Consider the following 18,267-nt stretch of genomic DNA (forward strand, 5'->3'; position numbering starts at 1 on the left):
TTTGCTAGAACTGTTGTGATATATGGCTGGTGCAGATCAGGAACCAAGCCGAATCATCGAAAATAATTCCTTCACAATCTATACGAAGAACCAGATTGATTTACAATCAGCTTGGACCTCACATTGTTTATATAAGCTCCTGAATCCCCTCAGAAATACGAACAATCAATTATTCCTCTGAAATACAACAAGAACCTCTACTCCAATATTGGGTCGATCGGCCCGCGAGTGGGGTAAGAGACATCCATGTATGCCATGTCAACCATTCTATATGTGCTCTCCGAGCGAAACTGTATTGGGGAACCAGAAGAGATAGGAGTGAGGTGCTAGTCCCCTCCTAGACTTCGGCACAACCCACTCTAACCCGAACCCAACCCAAAATGGGTTTTGGGTCCAATTATATAACCCAACGATGGGGTTTGGGTTATTAGTTATAACTAGGACAGATCTAGCGACCTGTCTTAATTGTCCTATCCTTCCCCTATGCCTTCGTCGCCCTTAGTATCTTACTAATATATCAAGACTATGTGGTATATAGCCTTGTATTTATATATAATGTGTCTCTCATTGTACTCAATAAACATCTGAGAATCAGATATATCTGTCCAAAACTGGATGGGAGGATCAAAGATCAAATCACAGACTATCTAATTTTCGAACAGATCTTAAATTAGATCAAGCCCTTTGAGCTTATTCACAGTGCATACACCCGCTATCTCACAAACACAGCAGCTTTCTGGTAATCCCCCTAGGTTCTCTATAGGCTCATCTCTTTGTATACACCCCGGTGCTCACAGCATGATAACCTTTCATGCCTACCCTCGCTGTCAAATCACTCTTCCATGGCTCGCCACGCACCAATCTCCCCACTGTCTTTTCAAATGTATAATTTGGATTCCATCCTAGTTCCTTCACTGCCTTGCTTGAATCATACACTCTGTCGATCCTCACGAGATGCTTCCACCCCTTCTCCTTGAAAACGACATCCACATCAGGAAATGCCTTGCTGAGCACCTCCGCGGGGCTCCGATTCAAAGCATCGAGAGTGTGTATATCGTTGTTGAAAGGCGGCGGGGCGCTTATAATATATTTTCCCCATAGAATATCCTTGGCCCTTCTCATTGCGCAGACTGATGCGCTGACAATATCATCAATGTCGCATCTGCGGTAGGCTAGCTCTAGAACTTTCAGGTTCTCATCGCCCATGGCGGCGCGACGGTCTTCATCGTCGTCTTCCTCGGGGAAGAAGCGACTAGTGCGGAGAACTAAAACGGGCATTCCACTTTGCTTCTGCACCAGTGCGCACATATCCTCGGCCGCAATCTTCGTCACACCATATATATTCTTTGGGACGGGCACAATAGATTCATCGATCCAAGCAGCGGGGTGTCCTGGTTTGGGACTGAGCGCCATACCAAAGGTACTCGTTGTACTGAAGAAGACAAAGCTCTCTATCTGCGCCTTGAATCTAGAAGATTCTTCTAGGAGAATCAAAGTGCCGACAACGTTGGTCGAGATGAACTGCTCCTTGCTGTGGCTACCAACATGCGGTTTATGCAGTGTTGCGGCATGGAGAACGTGTTTTATGGGGTAAGAGTCGAAGAGGGAGGCGATAAAGTCTCGGTCGCTAACAGATCCCAGAAGTGTCGTAGTTGGGGAGGATAGGATATCGATGCCCAGTGGTTTGAAGCCCAGAGAAGGCAGGCTAAGCATCAGAGCAGTTCCAAGATGGCCAGCCGAGCCAGTGACAAGAACATCATACGATGAAGACATTTTGAAATGGAGGTTACTCATAAGAGTTGCCTATTGCGAGCTTATCTGTTTCATGAGAGAAAAAACTTATGTGAGTCACTCAGGACGACCAGGTCGAATTTGATTATTAGTACTCCGTATATGTCACGTGTATATCTTGAATACTCATAACTAACTATCACATGCGGATTTACGTAATTCAACCTTCCTGAGGTAGGAGTGTATAGGAATTTCATGTAAATTATGATATTATACGTCAAGCGGACGATCTGGAAATACAACATTGAATATATGTGTATTTTTAAGCAACGATTATTTACGCCATTTATTAATACGGATTAGCGTAGTACCGGGTACGGGCCGACAAACAAAGTGTGAGTGTTTCCGAATTTTTCTACTCCGTACTGTACCCAGGTACTGTATAAACATGCTTCTTGCACAGCGACCCACACCTTGGATACTTCCCTCGGCCCGGGCCACATCATCAACCTATCCTTCTTAAACCTTTCCCATAACCCAGGCTCCAGTGTCAGCCTCACTTCCCAGGGCGACGACCTGCCCTTGTACCGTGCTGGCATAATCCACGCCTAACCATCAACACGACGTTCCGGCAAATCAAAATCCTTCACAGTTCCCAATCCCAGTCCAAAATCAAGCTCATAAAATGGAAGTTACGCAGCTAGCTGATTATAAGTCCCTGGCATGAGGATTCGCAGCCCACTCGTCACTCGCAGCGCTGGCTGAGATGAGTTCCCAAATAGTTTCGTCGGCAACAGAACCTAGAGCAGCATGGACTGAACTTGCGAGCTCTGCGAGGAGTTTGATATCGTGGTCACGACAGGGTTTGGTGTGAGTTTTATCATTGGAATCAGTCATGGAAAATGCATTCGTCGTGAGAGGGGTGTATACTTTGTGGAGAATCAGTGCGTTGCCGATGTACGATAGTGGTAGCTTTGGTTGTAGTTTCGACCGCGCTTCGGAGACTAACATGGTGCAGGATTTCTTTGGCGTAAGCGCGATTTTTATCGTAGCTCGGATCGTGCACAGCCAAATCACCGGAGTGAGGTCCTTCCCAACCTGCGTTTCTGTGTACAACCTTCCAAGGTTGGAACGGTAAACTAATGAGGTAATAGAACATTTGAAATCATCTTCCGCCGTTTCTGGAAGGTATACACCGTGTTGACAGTAAAGATACCTCACCCTCACCCTCACAAGAAAGCCCTCTACGATAGAATCAAATCCCCTCTGTCTCGATGCACGGATCATGGATACCGTCTTTATTGCGACCGATTTCACTTGGCCTCGACCGATGCAATGGTGGTGCTGGAGTTCTTGCTAGCATATGGACTGAACTGATTCTTTAGGATGATAGCACACTTTGGTAGCGTCCTCAATGCACTTTGTACTCAATTTTCCTCATTGTCTGGAGTTTCACCGGCTATATTTCCCCTGAAGCTGCCCAGGTGGTACAATGATCCTCGGGAATATTTAAAAGCGCAGCTGCAACCCATCTTCACTTCTCCTTGCGCCTTTTTTCTTGTATCTCCGCGTTTCCATATATTCCATATAGGGCCAGCAATGTAAAATTCACACATTATATGTGGACAAGAAGATATTGACGAAAAAGACCCTGAAAAAAGACTGCTTGCAGCCTGAGGCAGCAAGGCTTTCGACTCTTTGTAGGAAGCTGACAACATTAGAACACTCTGCTTAGGTGTGCTTTGAGAAGTCATCACCTTAATCCTAACATTCTCTAGTTGGAAGCCTCCAGCCCTGTAAGTATTCAAACTTATAAAACAACTTCACAGTCGGAATGATCTCTTTTCATTTTCATAGCCTCTATAACAACTCCCTTCCTAGATATACCATGCTAGCTGACTTTCAAAAACCCATAGTATAAGTGGAAACCATACTAGTGGGGGCTTGATAGGTAGATACAATGGATTCTTGACGTTGTAGATACTCGATTAGTGCTCGATTTTACCTTTTCCCGCAGACATGTACTTATAGCACAGGTAGTTGCGACGTACCCTACATCGCACCTGCTTTATTATAGAATTGAAGCGATGCCAATGTTAGGTACCCCGACGCAGCATGACTCTCTCTACAACTCACCAGCCTCAGACAGCAAGACCTTCAATCGCATCCAACCCTTCCATCATGACAAACTCGGACTACGGGAAGCTCGCCATTGCCACGGCCGCCATTCTCGGAATCCTCACACTCGGTGCACTGATATACTTGCTAGTGTGGTACATTCGACGAAGACTCCGCGCCCGACGGCTTCATCGCCAGAGCCAGGAGAATGACCAATTTGACCAATCCGCAGTATCCTTGGCCGAGGACACAAGCAGGACTCTAGATGACTTCCTGATGAAGGATATCCAGCCCGAGCGGAGTTCAATCTTGTTCAGCAGAAGCGGGTCTCCATCCATTACCATAATCATTGACGACGCGGACGATGCTGGCCGCTGCAAGTCTCCGCCTCAGCCTTATCTCACAGAACATCACACTGCACCTTCTTCATCTGCAGATACCCACACGTTGATACAGATCCCAACCCAAGACTCTGTTCCTGATGACCTGTGGTCAGATCAGACTCAGTGGAGTAACTCGGGACAGCGTTCTTCAAGCACGACGCCGAGAGCATCCACCTCGTCGTCTGTCGTCCCAACATCGCGGTCATCGCAGATTTGGACTACGACCTCTGCTAGCACACCGTCCGACCAGACTCAGAGGCGCAGCTTGGGACATCACTCGTCAACCACGACACCGAGAGCATCCGTATCGTCATCTGTCATTTCAACAGCGGGATCCTCCCAGGTTTGGACTACGACCTCGGTAGGGACTGAGACGTTTTCGCTTCTTAGTCAATCTTCAAATCACTCGCGTCGCCCTCAAAGTCCCACTGGTCCATCGGCCTCGGGCATATCACAGGTATATACACGTCGTTCGAATGTTTCTGGTGCATCGAGTCGTCCGTCCAGTGCAGGTGTCTTGCAGTCTGCATCCCGAATGTTCAATGAGGCGGAGGCTTCTCGGATGGCTTACTCGAGAAATATCGACTCTGTTGGATCAATGACTCCTACTTCTCCTGTTTCTCCGGTGTTGGTGGACGTCTCAGCTGAACATGATCTGCCCCAATGGACATCCGTTCCCCCTACTCCTTTTCCTTTCAGTCAGCTCTGACCGTTGATGGCTTATTGTGGGTTGTTGATTTGGTCTTGCTTTTTTTTGGCAGTTGATCCAAAGCTGATGAGGAAATATTGGGATGGACTCAGGTTCCATCCTTGACTAGGGGAGTTTTCCTTCTCGCCGTTAATGTCTTTGGAAGTTAATGTTTTCAAACGGGATTTCTTGTTGCTGGCAACTCTTATTCATTATGTACAGCGTCCAGGTCTTTCCAATGCTTATTCTTTGATTCATCATATTGATCCATTGCATGCCAATCCAACTTGGAAGTTGGGAAATGCCAAGTTTAAACTGCAACTAACACTGGCAGCCCTCCATTCATACCTTTGGTCGTGGGTGACGTAGGCGAATAGTATTATTCGAGAAAACGTGTTGCTAGAGGGCCATCCTCCACATTGTCATACGGAAGTATAGGATAGTAAGTTGAAGAAGTGAAGACATAACCCTAAGAATACACATTTCATTGCGAGTTGGTTGACGTGAAAAAGTCTATTAAAAGATATAGAACTAATGCCCAAAAGACTGGGTTCATGGATTGATTGCATTGATTTCATTTGCGTTTCCTGGTGCGGACGGAGCCTTCGTCTTTCGCGTGCTGATCCCAGTCGGCGCTTTCTCCTTTCCTTCGGCGTGTCATGAGTTCCAGCACAGCAGTGGACGATCTGCCTCTAGATAGAGTCATCGCTGTTACCAGCGAGATCGGTAAACTCCTGATGTCTTTCCATAAAGGCAGCACAATGGGCATGACGATCCGCCTTTAGGTTCATCTCTCTAGGAATCAGCCAAAACTGAACCCTCATCCCTCTCTCCTCCCACATTTCAATTTCCCCAAGAAGACACTCCCAAAGGTCCCGATTCCTGATCGGTTCCCCGGCACGTGTAACCCAACTCCACTCAAACCATTCCGGTGCCTCTCTTGTGATACCGTCCACGACGTATTCCGAGTCTGTTGCAATGATCATACGACTGCAGCCATCCGCAGCCCAGTCTCGATACCGCAGCGCTGCAATGACGGCGCGAATTTGTGCGCGGCCGATTGTCAGTGTGTGTTGTTGACCAGTGGGCCCTTTATACTCGAGGGGAAATCGTGCGAAACCAGATGCAGAATCGTTGTAGACAAAGGAGCAACCCGCCCTGGCGTTCATTCTGCCATTGTCCATGCACGTGGCATCCGTATAGATGAGGAATTCGTCCTCGACGGATCGGTTGTTGTGATTCAGACGAATGAATCTATGGACTCGCTCTGTTTCTGTGACTTTGGGGCAATGTGGGAACAAGGACTGTGGCGTATCATCTGCACTCGGAGGGGTGAACTTTGTGGGGATAATGCGGCCACTGCCGACTTTGAGCTCCGTAAACAAGCGAGGAGGCGTGTAGCCTGGCCAGTATTGCGCGAAGTATTGCGCGGGGTTCACTTGGTGAAGGGCCATGGTTGTTTTGGTAGACGCATCAAATAATGACTTCGGAGGACCTGGGTATAGCTTCAATCGGCGTTCCTTGTATCAGGCAAACATATGTTTAAAGGCTGACTTCAAGTCTAGAGACGAGGATACAAGAGTTAGACAATGGAGAGATGACAAAACGGAGGAAGCGAGCAGGGTGTCTTGTATTGCTCCTTCCATATTTCTTCTGGATGCCTGAGGCCAGGAGAAGAAATCAATGATCATTTATATTTCATTGAATGGTGTCTGAGCTACCAAAAAAAAAAAAAAGGGGACCTCCACGCGCCTCGCTATTCCAGTCCTGGAGACGCTTCGGACGTAAAACCGACAAAAATTAAGAGCAACAAATACAGAAGCAAAACTCTCGGAATACATGTCCGCCATGAGATGTACAGGTAGGAAAATGAGAGACACAAAAAGAAAGGTGGAAGTCCTTAAGATCTATCCGGATATATGATCTTCATCTTCATGCATTCATATCGCGCACACTGCGCAGGCACCGTTCAAGGCGTTTGCCGCGCTCCTTTTCACGTACAAGGGTATCCTTGACAAACGCTCGGATGGCGTCACGGCCGACCCTTTCCCGCCATGAGGTCCAGCCAGCGAGTTCGCCGACCACGACATCCTTGTTCCACGAGACCTCCTTCGCCAGCCGAGTGGACTCGGATTCGCCATCGTGAATCTTTTGTTCAAGGTCACGGACGGACTTTTGGCGGGACTCTTCGAAGCCTGGGAGGTTTATATTGAATTTGCGGGGGAGGGAGGAAGAGAGGAGCGAGGAGCGAGAGCGAGAGATATGGCGGTTTGTTGAAGAGAGGGAGGACATAAGGGCCAGTGGACGGGATAAAGAGATGAGAATTGCGGCCGTTGTGTTGTCGACTGAGGAGAGAGCTGCCAAATACTGGAGGAGAGGGGAGGAGTCAGACCTAGAGGTCGATAGGTAGGTGGCGTAACGAGCAAAGGCCTCGATGTGTGAGATCGGAAGTGCATTGGTGGGCGCTCGGAGCGTAGCAAGGACAGATGAGCATATCATCACCGCATCTGCGAGATCGGATGTTGCATTCTGCAATGCGTGCCCTCGGCGAATCAGGGAACGCGTGTTGACATGTACACCGCGCACCATTTCCTGGGCGTGGGTGATAAACTGCTCTGTGTCGCGCATGCCCTCCAGTGATACCGGCGGATATTCGTCCGCGATGGTCTCTGTGAGCACGGCAGCCTTGCGGTACGATCGGTCGGCTACCATCTCAGGCTGAAGTTCTGGAACGAGGAAGAACTCCCACAGCATTTCGTGAGTTGAAAAGGTTGGATGGGCGAGAAGCGTCTTCAGGAACCGGTCCAGTCTTTCCTGGAGATCATGGAGTACGGACCGTGATGGCTTCGAGTGGATCTGGAATGGATTCCGGAAATCCGAGAGGGACGGCATGTAAGATCCTGGATGTTCCACTGCAAGCCATTTAGCCAGATTCTCAAAGTCGGAGAAATTGCGGCGACAGGTCGTAACGGTGTATGTCGTCGATCCAGGCCGTGACGACGCCACAGATTCAGTGGGAGGAAATGGTGCGCCGGATTTGAGAATAAAGCGCACGGTTGCGTCCTCGACGAAGTACGACCGCACGACTGTTGTGACACGACCCGAAGGATCTCCACAAGCCGACGGAGGATGGGACAACAAGATCAAATCGTCGATTCGATTTCGCACCTCATCATCCTTGGCTAACTCCACGGCTGTCAAACCACGGGCTTCTTTAATATGAACGTCGACTCTTGGGTCTAAGAAGAGAATGCGAACTTGGTCAACTCGCCCGTACTTGCTGGCCATCATCAATGGCGTAAATCTCTTGTCGTTGGTCGCGTTGGGATCGCAATCGCTGTCCTGCAATATGCGTCGGGTAATCTCAGGATCACCAACAATATGCAACAGTGTGTTCCCCTTCGTATCGACATGATCATCAAGCTGAAGCGGTTTGTTGTCGCCTTGTGCCCACTGCGCTGCAGTCAAAGCGGCTTGAACCATTGATTTGTATTCTGGATGATCATACGATCGACAGAGTGCAAAGAGCGGTGTTTGTCCATGTTTGTCTCGTTGTCGCCATGGGATAATGGTACCAAGTCTCCCTAGCAGCGAGGGTGTGCTGAAAAGATAATGAGCAACAGTGCGACCGTGGACGTCGGATTTAGTCAAGTAGAACGCAACCACGCTTGTATCTGTCTTTGCAAATAGGAAGTCCAAGAGGATCTTGACTATCTCAGTGTGTGCGAGTTGCACCGCAGCGTTCAATAGCGTGGTCCCATCGACGTTGGTGTCTTGGATGATTTCCTCCAATGGGTAGTATTCTTCTAGAGTCAACAGGTATTTCAAAGCTTCGGTCTGACGGGCCTCTACTGCCATCATCGGTATGGAATGACCAGCAGGATCTTGGGTTTTGGTCAAGGTCTCAATCGAATTGTCACCTTCAATTCCACTGGCCATGGATCCGAGAGTTGCGGTCCTAGAGATGAATGAGACGGCTGATGATTCCGATAGGCTGCGAATTGAAACTTTCTTAATTGGACGATGAGGGTGAGATTCTTGGATAATGGAAAGATCATCCCAATTTTGGAATGGGAACACATGGGATAGCGGTGGTGCATCGACAACAGCTTCATCCGGGTATGAGTCGCCATTCGTATGACTGGTGTAAGAGTGCTCAAGAGGGAGGTCATCCAGCTCATCAGCTTCATCTGTCTGGAACAGTACAGACTTTCGCTCCGGTTCCGGTGGAGTCGTATCGTCTATGGATTCGTGATCTTCATTTGGTTCCAGTATAGATTTCATATCCGATATTCTGCCAGCTTTTGTTGCTTGCCACAAACGTCTGTTCCGAACGCTGGCACGCCGTAGTCCGGCAGAATCGGTCACGAGATACATCAGAACAGCTTCAAATGTACTTAAAGCATATCCCATCTCGCCGTTATCAACGTCGTCAATGTAGATAAAGTGCTGCATGTACAACAATCGAGCTTGGAGATGCCGTATTTGAGAACGAATGACAACAACAAGCAACAACGATACCAAGACATCAGCGTTGATCGTGACAGAGGAAGTTCCCTTCTCGGATGCTGAGCCGTCCATTTGATCATAACTGCCAGGGAAGGAGATAACCTTGACTGTTCCAAGGAGGGTATTCAGCATATCATGGGGACATCGAGCGTCATTGATCTTCCGAAATTCTTCCACGGCTCGCCCAAGTCGACGAATCAGTTCTCGCTTCCCTTCATGTCCACCTTCAACCGATATTCCGACTTGGGACACATCAATGCTCTCCATCTGGCGAATGCGAGCATCCAGCTCTGCGTCCTCTGGTCGGCGGAATGAACAAAGACGAGGGAAAAGCAGCGGCTCGTGAACTTGCTCGGCGACATAACGTTCTATTAGCCGCTCCACTAGAGGACCAGTGAGATCAGTAGTCGCACCAAGCAACGATAATTGCTGCTTGTCAACGAGGCGGAAAAGATCGATTGCAGCAGTCACCGCGGTTTCTAAGCTTCGGCGCATGAGATCTTCGTCATCTTCGAAATATTCCTCAGAGTTGAACGGCAATCGCCCTCTGCTGCGTGACGACCAGCTGCGGATGGAAGAGCTTTCGTCTGTCCAAGACTCGGCGCGAGACAACTTGTGGACGCGTTCACTGCCGGATGCAGATGGCGATCGTGAAGGAGGAGGTGGCAATGGTTTACCAAGTTCCTTTCCAAACTCCTTGAATAGTCTTTCCAGGCCCGGATGCATCTGTCTGGCAATCATCGGGTAGTTGGCTAGCAGTTCCCCAAACGATTTGATCTCTTGTTTTGGTGGCGTCCCAATTGAATCTCCGTTTCCATATTTCTTGTCTGGTGTAGTTTGCCCGACGATGCTGGTGTCGGTTCCAGGGACTGCGGCTGGTAAGATCTTCGCGGGGTCATACGTTCCGATCAACGGGCGAGAGATGTAGTAAATCAGCCATGGGCGCGATTCATTGGACGGGGTGTAGTAAAGCACGTCGGAAAGCAGTTGGGCTTGTGTGAGTGACTTGAATCCTGATAGAAATGACCGGTGTTAGCTAACATATTTGGGCGAGCGCATTCACCAGCAAGTGCTCTCACCTTTGTTGCTGTAGACTGAGTTGTCCTTGATGATCACCGTCCTCCCATTGAATGTGGTCACCTGCTTTGCTTTCCCTCGATTTTCTCGGACATTGTTCTCCTCTTTGGAATTCGCAGGGCCAGTATGGATTGGGATGCGGAGCACATGGCTCCCCAGAAACTCCTCTGACGCGCAAAGATCGGAATATAGCAGGTTGGACTCCCGGTCGCGTGAACCGATGAGAGACTCTGTCGTTGGAACTAGCAAGACCTGAGGCGCACGCGCAACATCAATTAGCCACTCCGGATGATCCGATGACAGATTCACAGCCTCGACCTACATGATTCTCGACCGGTATACACTGGCCCGGGACAGTGCTTCGAAAGAAGGCACGGAGGAAAGGGTTTAGAGGGTGCATCCAAACGGTTTTGGACGGCCCAGTCGAAGAACTCCAGCAACCATCAAGCCGTCCGTCTCAAATCTCCGCAGCAGGGGATATGTGCGCCGTAAGATTTCGCGGGGAAGGGCAGCTCGCATCCAACAGGCAGCAGCGCAGTATGAAGTCAGATCAGGCCGTTGAATTCAGTGGACAGAGCTGCAAATAAGCTTGAACAAAACCACAATGCTAGATCGCAGAAAACAAGAAGCCACAAAGATAAGAGTTGAAGCAGAAGCACATGTTTCGCGGGTGAATCCAGAACATGATCGACAAGTTGATGGGCGCTATACCCCATTGGGTAATTCTTCCATTCAATACACTGCCGGGCTTCCTCTTACATAGACAGCTTCGAAGATCTCCTAAAATCCTAAAATATTTTGTAATGGCAGAAATTATGCATCGGGTCTAGTCTCTTTTTTTATAGAGGTCTTGCAGATGGAGTTTGTGTAGTCCTGTCATGATATTTCTAATATACAGAGAATAGATGGCGACAGGCATGCCATTAGATAAAAACACAAAAAGGACAGCCGAGGTCTCTCCGCACAATGCAATCCAGTACAGCTGTGCTGCACACAAGCAGCCAATCCAAAACAAAAACATGATCTCTCCTATGGAGGGAGATCAACCCAGTCTACGCACATGTCTGCTGCGAGTACCACCGAACTTCAGTCGAGTGGAGTCGGACACTCGCGCAACAAGCCCCCGAAGGTGCCGTCCTTCATGGCCAAGTAGGACCTTTGTAAATGCATCGCGACCCTTTCCAAACCCACGGTACACGACCTCCAACCGCTCGATCTCCATCAGGAAGCCCTTTTCCTGAATCTGATTCATGAGATGAGCGGACAGTTGGTATGCCGGGTCAAAGCCGGAGCGACCAGCTTTGCGGAAACCTATCTGACCGCATCCGATGGACAGAAGGGGACTGCCATTTGGTCGTGTCAAGGTGAGGATTGTGTTGTGCTTGTGGCAGTAGACGTGCAGGTGGTGGGGAGGAGCTCGGTCGGCGTAGGGATTCTTGATCATGTCGGCTTCGAGGCTTTCGGCCATCCTGGAGTAGTCAGAGCCACCGCGCGAGGACGGTGCGCCTGACCTCTTGCCCTGCATCATTTGTGTGATTGCAGAAAGCGGCGACGAGGAACCGGAAGGTGTCTCGGGTTCTCGGTTCAGCATCTGTTTCTCAATGTCGCTACCATCGTTGCGCGCGGAACGCATGCTTTGGTGGGAAAATGGACGTGTGATGCTCAAGGAGGAGATTCGAGGCTGAGATTGGCGGCATACTGAGGGCAATGCCTTGGTCAACTTGCTCATCGAAAAGGAGCTCATGGTGGTGACCGGGATTTGCAGCGACAAAGGACGAATATCAAATGAGGAAACTAGTACTGGATTATAAACAACTGATCAATTGAACACAAGTCACCAATGCAAAGTGCCGAGATGACCACAAAGCGCGGGTGGTGTAGAGCCGTTGTCGGACCGAAGGGAAACGCTGGAAGTTTTTCGAAGTCTTGGCATCTGCACTTTTTCCCTTCCCCGAGATCTTTGCCTCCCCATCACCTTCTTCATATCGCGTCCAGGCTGGGCTGGAATCCATCTTTCCTCCACCCTCATATTTAATTCTATTTTGTTTTCTTATCCCGTTCACGCTCTAGAGCATGATTCCGGCCAAGATGTCTGCGGCACGAGCCGTTTCCTTGCGGTCTCAGGCACCGTCTCTCAGAGCATCATCTCTCCGGTTGTCTGGCGCCGGATCATATTCGACCGTCTCAGCTCAACCATTTACGCACTCCGCTAAGAGCCACCGAGCCATCCTTCAATCCCCTTCCCATCCCATTTCTCAACTTGTCTCACCGTTCGCCGCTCTCCCTTTGACGCGGTCTTTCCACGTCGCAACTTCCCTTTGGCAACAGCAGCAACAGCAAAAGCAACAGGAAGGAAAGCAGGGTGAGGACGAGAAGTCTGAATCACAGGGCGAGGAGACCAAGGAGGAGAAAAAAGAAAAGCAGGAAGAGAAGGCTCCACCACCACCCCACGGAGACAAGTCTCCTTGGCAGGTCTTCCGTGAGACTCTGCAGACCGAGTTCAAGGCCTCCAAGGAATGGGAGGAGTCCACGAAAGCGCTGGCATCTTCAGCTCACCAGTTTACTGAGAATGAGAATGTCAGACGTGCGCGCGCTGCTTATGAGGCTGCGTCAACCGCTACAACCTCCAAAACCTCCACAGCCATCAAGTCGACCGGTCAAGTCATTGGAAAGGGAGCTGCATGGACATGGAACACCAGCGTTGTGAAGGGCGTTCGAAAGGGTGTCAACGCAACTGGAGAGGGCCTCGAGAAGGCCACGAGACCCGTTCGGGAAACCGAAGCATACAAGAGTGTGAAGGACGCCATTGATGATGGAAGCAGCTCGCGCTACGGTGGTTGGGTCGAGAAAGAGGAACGCCGCAAGCAGCGACAGCGTCGAGAGGAGCTGGAGCTCAAGTCTGGAAAGTCTCACCGCGTTGAGGAGAGAGTTGAAGATCCCAAGTAAGTTTTGATGATGACAAGGTTTTGATTTGGCGTTTCTGACTGATTCGTCTCTAGTGCCGGTACCAACGTCACTCTCCACAAAGATTCCGCCTGGAAGGACTCCTGGAAAGACTTCAAAGACTCCAACCCCGTGATGCAGAAGCTCTTCACGATCAAGGAGAACTACAACGAGTCCGAGAACCCCCTGATCAGCACAGCACGCAGCATCTCCGATCGCGTTGCTGGCTTCTTCGCCGAGAACGAGACCGCCATGGTCATCAAGAAGTTCCGAGAGATCGATCCCAACTTCCAGATGGAGCCTTTCCTACGCGAAATGCGTGACTACATGTTGCCAGAAGTACTTGACGCTTATGTCAAGGGAGATGTTGAGACACTCAAGCTCTGGCTTTCAGATGCTCAGTTCCACGTCTACGCTGCTCTTGCGAAGCAATACACCACTGCCGGACTCAAGTCGGATGGTCGCATTTTGGATATTCGTGGCGTGGATATTTCTCACGCCCGTATCTTGGACCCCGGTGACATTCCCGTGTTTGTCGTCACTTGCCGGACACAGGAGATCCACGTCTACCGCAAGATCAAGACTGGTGAGCTAGCCGCTGGTACGGATGACAAGGTGCAGCTGGTCACCTACGCCATCGGATTGACTCGTATCCCTGATGAAGTCAACAACCCCGAAACTCGGGGCTGGAGATTGATCGAGCTGCAGAAGGCTGCCCGTGACTACATCTAAGAGCGCAATCCGTCCCTCTTCATTACATACTGCCACATTTTCCCCTATCTTATTGTCGGCATATTCCCTCGTGGACCTCACCCCCTCTTGCATCTTGACTTCCACTCCACCCCTTTCAACTGTACAATACAACTGTTTGATATCAAGCCAGGTGGATCCTGGCGCCTGTTACGGTTATGCCTGTTCCAGTGACTGCCAATTCGGGCCGTCGCTGGTTAATCGGATTTTCTTTTCATGTATTAATGCTTCATTCGGTCTGACATTTTGTCTCGAGTTTTACTCTTGAGGACTTACGGCCCAGTCCGCTCAAATCTGAATGTTCCATCTTTCCCATAGACTAGGGCGCGTTGGATTTTATCTGATGACATTTCTTTGGGTCTTGGGGTGTTCTGCTGGCGTCTTTGTGCATTTTATTTCCACTCTCCCCTCGCCACCGTGTATGACTGCATTGGGTTGTTGGTTTTAGTTTCTGTTGGGGCCGTAATCAGTCACCAACATATGAGGATTCTTGAAAATCGTGTAAATATATAAACAGACATTTCTAGCTTGCTTCTTTTGGCTATCTATTGTAGTTATCATGAGAGTATCATGACACCACCCCCAGTCAAAGTCCTATCTTCACTCGGCCCAACTAAAAGATATATAATAGGCACACATCCAATGTGAGTCTTGTTACTCTTGATGTTGGGGTCCGGGTTGCAGGCGGCAATGCTCATTTTCGATCTAGCGTTGATGGTATCTTTTCGTATAGTGAAGCTTAGCGAATGCTTTGTCTGGTAGCTGGCCGTGATTCAATCAACTATATATATTTGCAATTCGGTTTTTGCTTCCATTTTCGCGACCGCTCATTGGCTGTTAGGCCTGCTGCCACTTTGCTTCCGCCCTATCAAAAACTGCCGTGCTTCCTTTTTTGTCGCTTTTCTCCCTACCCTATCCTCCGTTTTACTTTTAATTTGGTATACGTATAGTGAGAATTATCTATTTCCACTCTGCTAAAATTTATATCTTTCCGATTGTAGATGGTTATATTATAGTAACTTCATACTTTTTCTGCCGGCCGTGTACCTACCGCGTCGACCTATATGTATAGAGTAGAGCGCTAGCGGTGCTCTATAGGAGCGTAAGGTAGCGGCCTCCTCACTTTTTTATTTTATTTAATATTAGTCTTATTCTAATAAACTGGCAAACCCTCTAATACTTTTTTTTTTAAGTAGAGGGAGGCCGGCCCGAGCTTCTTGTTCTTCGGTAAAAGTAACAACTCGAACAACAAAAGGGTTCAAGCAGGTCACCAGGGTCTGATAGAACCAAGCAGGACACTGGGATTTGATAGCATACGAGCTCGAGAAACAAACAGCCCGTCTGCCACGGGATATATATTCTTCTGGCTCATTTTGAGATATAGTGATAATCGTGTATTGCGGGTTATCACACTTAGACCTGCCCCTATAGCCCTTGTTGACAAAGTCTTGGATCACTGGCTAGGCTAAGTGTAAGTCACCAATTTAGCCTTTGATAGGTAGACGATATCCAAGCGTGGCTTACCTAGGTAGAGTTCCTCGTAAAGTTCCACATGCTTTTCTTGACATAGTCGCTCTCGCGTGGCGGCTTTAGAAGGGTTTTAAAGAGGAATATAAAGAAGAAAAAAAATAAAGATTGCTTCTAGTAGGTTTAGATAGCCTCGTTCATCAGAAGAATTGAACGCTGCAAGCACGCAGAACTCTACTTTGGCGCCATTCTTGGGTTTCCGACATAGGTGGGAGGCCAGGCTCTGTTGCCATTTGCCCGAACGCGAATCTTGATACAGATATATAGGGCAAGGGTAATTGTGCCCTCCAGGAACAGAAGAGGTTGGTATAGCTAATTATAAAGACTTGGGCTACCAAGAGGTGGATGAAGAAAGGAAGAACAGCAGTGAACAAACTAGGCTTTTTTAAGCCCCAAAATGAGGTGTGATCTCAGCCAGGCCTCCTGAAGAGACAGGTATCAAGCATCTCAACACAAAGCAAATGATGCACGTACTACGTGGTTGATAAGAAGAACTGATCAACAGAAGTCAATGATAATTGCTGATGATGATCTAACTACTGCCATGAGGCTCTCTAAATAGCTTCATGAAGACAAAGGGACAAAGTAACAAAGGCCAGGAAACCACCAAGGACTACAAACGGGGCAAAGAGAGGTAGGTTTGTCAACCTGCATGTATGCCTCAGCTAATCCTCAATGCCGTGATCCAATCATGCCATGCCAACCAATGACGAGCGTACTGACATCCGAGCTGATCACACCCTACCCTAACTCCTAATTCAGCAATACTGATCAGGGAGCCGATGTGGGACCCGATGAGCACACTATGGCATTTCGCAAGCAAATGCAGCGACTGAGAGAAGAAGCGTATGAAGACCCCAAGGACGAGGGCATGGAGACGAAGAGCTACGAAACGTTATAACCTGGTAAAATAGGTGATTCCTGATTTTTCCCATATACTTAGCGAGTTACATCAAAGTACAAATGGATGGTCCCTGGAAGATGCTTTTAACATTCGACCGAGGTAAAGATGGTGGTCAAGAGGTGTATCTACTAGTGGACATGCCCAGGAGGAAAGTGACAAATTTTTCTTCTAAGGAACGCTTTGAAAAGTGAATTTGCTACATGGTATATCAGATTGCGTCTTTCAATTTCATGGCATCAATCATCGAACCAGAAATTTACTTCTGGTCTCCAGCACCGGCACCGGCACCAGCACCGGCACCAGCGCCACCACCGCCCATCATGTTCCGAGCCCTGTCAGTCATTGTCAGTAATGTGATTTCCGAGGCCCAGATATTTCATAAACTTACATATCCGCGAGGTTGGGATCGCTCATCAGGCTGGACATGTCGGGCATGCCGCCACCCTGACCAAAGCTTTCGGCCATCTGGCGGAGGCGGGGATTGCTCATCAGGTTGCCAAGCATATCGGGGTTGCTCATAAGGTTCTGTGCCATGCTGGAGAACATCGGGTTGTTCATCAGGGAGCCCAGGTCGGGCATACCACCAGCACCACCACCACCACCGCCGCCAGCACCGCCAAGCATGCTGGCCAGGGAAGACAGGTCAGGCATGCCACCGCCACCACCACGCGAGGCACCAGGAGCAGTGTCCAGTTCCTCAGATGGAGGCTCAGTGGTCCGGGTGGTCTCTTCAAGCTTCCGTGTCGATGTCTCCAATCCGCGCTTCATGGCCTCACTGCCACCGTTGCCTTCGGCTTCAATACCCTTCTCATATGCCTCCTTGGCGGCATGGTAGTCTCCCATATCGAAGCGAGCGAGACCCAGACGGCTCCACGCCTTGGAGTACTTGGGATCGGCGGCGGCAGCAACCTCCGCATCCGTCGCGGCCTTCTCGTGCTGGCCCGAAGCGGAAAACGCGGCGGCGCGGTTGGAGAGATAGATGGGGTTGGCCGGGGCAATCTCGAGAGCCTTGGTGTATTGCTCAATGGCAGCGGCGTAGTCCTTCTTGGCCATGAGAGCATTTCCCTCGGACTTCAGCTTATCGGACTCCGGTGTGGGCACACCAACCTTCGGCTTCTCTTCTTGGGAAGTCTGAGCACCTTCGGTGGGTTGCGGGGTCGACTTGTTGCGCAACTTCTCGTAGACGCTGTATATTCCGGCCAACGATTGTCCGCCCACAGCATCCTTCACAGCAGCCTCATCGGTAGGGTCAACTTTGAAAGTATCCGCGATGCAAGACTGGGCAATTTCAATCGACTCAGCATCGTCGGCGGTGAGGGTGCCATCTTTCAGGCTGGAGCCAAGGAAATCAATGACGGCCAAGGCCAAGCGCTTGTTGCTTTCTGTTGGAGCCTGCCATGAATTAGTACCATGACTCGATCGCAACAAGCGAGAAGCTTACCATTATAGCAATCTTTCAATGAATATTGCGAATAAAGGATAAACAGCGTTCAGGAGTGACCGAGATGGAAGAAAAAAACAGGTGAGGCAATGCGGGGGAAGTGCTTTTGCACGTGATCGTAGCTTATCGTTTCCCCGGTCTGTTTCCATCCGAGTTGCTTGGACGTTATTTCTTTATATTTAAATTTGTGCTTTGG

The 18,267-nt window shown here is 49.3% G+C and overlaps 8 protein-coding genes across 8 annotated transcripts; 2 read left to right on the forward strand and 6 right to left on the reverse strand.

Annotated features, from left to right (window-relative positions):
• Positions 1–765: 765 nt before the first annotated feature.
• N7471_002384 (NAD-dependent epimerase/dehydratase family protein) lies at positions 766–1,773 on the reverse strand (the record flags this gene model as incomplete). The annotated part of the gene is made up of 1 exon (XM_057275104.1): positions 766–1,773. The coding sequence occupies one exon, from the start codon at positions 1,771–1,773 to the stop codon at positions 766–768; it is 1,008 nt and encodes a 335-aa protein (XP_057139742.1).
• A 666-nt stretch (positions 1,774–2,439) lies between these two features.
• N7471_002385 (Transferase) lies at positions 2,440–2,742 on the reverse strand (the record flags this gene model as incomplete). The annotated part of the gene is made up of 1 exon (XM_057275105.1): positions 2,440–2,742. The coding sequence occupies one exon, from the start codon at positions 2,740–2,742 to the stop codon at positions 2,440–2,442; it is 303 nt and encodes a 100-aa protein (XP_057139743.1).
• A 1,170-nt stretch (positions 2,743–3,912) lies between these two features.
• On the forward strand, positions 3,913–4,941 carry N7471_002386 (uncharacterized protein; the record flags this gene model as incomplete). Its single annotated transcript, XM_057275106.1, has 1 exon — positions 3,913–4,941. The coding sequence occupies one exon, from the start codon at positions 3,913–3,915 to the stop codon at positions 4,939–4,941; it is 1,029 nt and encodes a 342-aa protein (XP_057139744.1).
• Positions 4,942–5,612: 671 nt separating this feature from the next.
• Positions 5,613–6,374, reverse strand: N7471_002387 (uncharacterized protein; the record flags this gene model as incomplete). The annotated part of the gene is made up of 1 exon (XM_057275107.1): positions 5,613–6,374. The coding sequence occupies one exon, from the start codon at positions 6,372–6,374 to the stop codon at positions 5,613–5,615; it is 762 nt and encodes a 253-aa protein (XP_057139745.1).
• A 478-nt stretch (positions 6,375–6,852) lies between these two features.
• On the reverse strand, positions 6,853–10,906 carry N7471_002388 (putative VPS9 domain protein; the record flags this gene model as incomplete). Its single annotated transcript, XM_057275108.1, has 3 exons — positions 6,853–10,442; positions 10,509–10,758; positions 10,829–10,906. The coding sequence occupies 3 exons, from the start codon at positions 10,904–10,906 to the stop codon at positions 6,853–6,855; spliced, it is 3,918 nt and encodes a 1,305-aa protein (XP_057139746.1).
• Positions 10,907–11,548: 642 nt separating this feature from the next.
• N7471_002389 (mitochondrial 37S ribosomal protein uS11m) lies at positions 11,549–12,250 on the reverse strand (the record flags this gene model as incomplete). The annotated part of the gene is made up of 1 exon (XM_057275109.1): positions 11,549–12,250. The coding sequence occupies one exon, from the start codon at positions 12,248–12,250 to the stop codon at positions 11,549–11,551; it is 702 nt and encodes a 233-aa protein (XP_057139747.1).
• Positions 12,251–12,594: 344 nt separating this feature from the next.
• tim44 (protein translocase subunit TIM44) lies at positions 12,595–14,181 on the forward strand (the record flags this gene model as incomplete). The annotated part of the gene is made up of 2 exons (XM_057275110.1): positions 12,595–13,448; positions 13,506–14,181. 2 exons carry the CDS (start codon positions 12,595–12,597, stop codon positions 14,179–14,181), a joined length of 1,530 nt encoding a protein of 509 aa, XP_057139748.1.
• A 2,603-nt stretch (positions 14,182–16,784) lies between these two features.
• Positions 16,785–18,125, reverse strand: N7471_002391 (uncharacterized protein). The gene is made up of 3 exons (XM_057275111.1): positions 18,072–18,125; positions 17,019–18,022; positions 16,785–16,962 (listed from the first exon to the last, which is right to left on the reverse strand). Exons 1-3 carry the CDS (start codon positions 18,072–18,074, stop codon positions 16,887–16,889), a joined length of 1,083 nt encoding a protein of 360 aa, XP_057139749.1. The 5' UTR covers positions 18,075–18,125; the 3' UTR covers positions 16,785–16,886.
• Between the last annotated feature and the right edge of the window lie 142 nt (positions 18,126–18,267).

Source organism: Penicillium samsonianum (assembly GCF_028829775.1).
Source record: "Penicillium samsonianum strain IBT 33392 chromosome Unknown utg000002l_segment0_segment0, whole genome shotgun sequence".
NCBI classification, from domain to species: domain Eukaryota; kingdom Fungi; phylum Ascomycota; class Eurotiomycetes; order Eurotiales; family Aspergillaceae; genus Penicillium; species Penicillium samsonianum.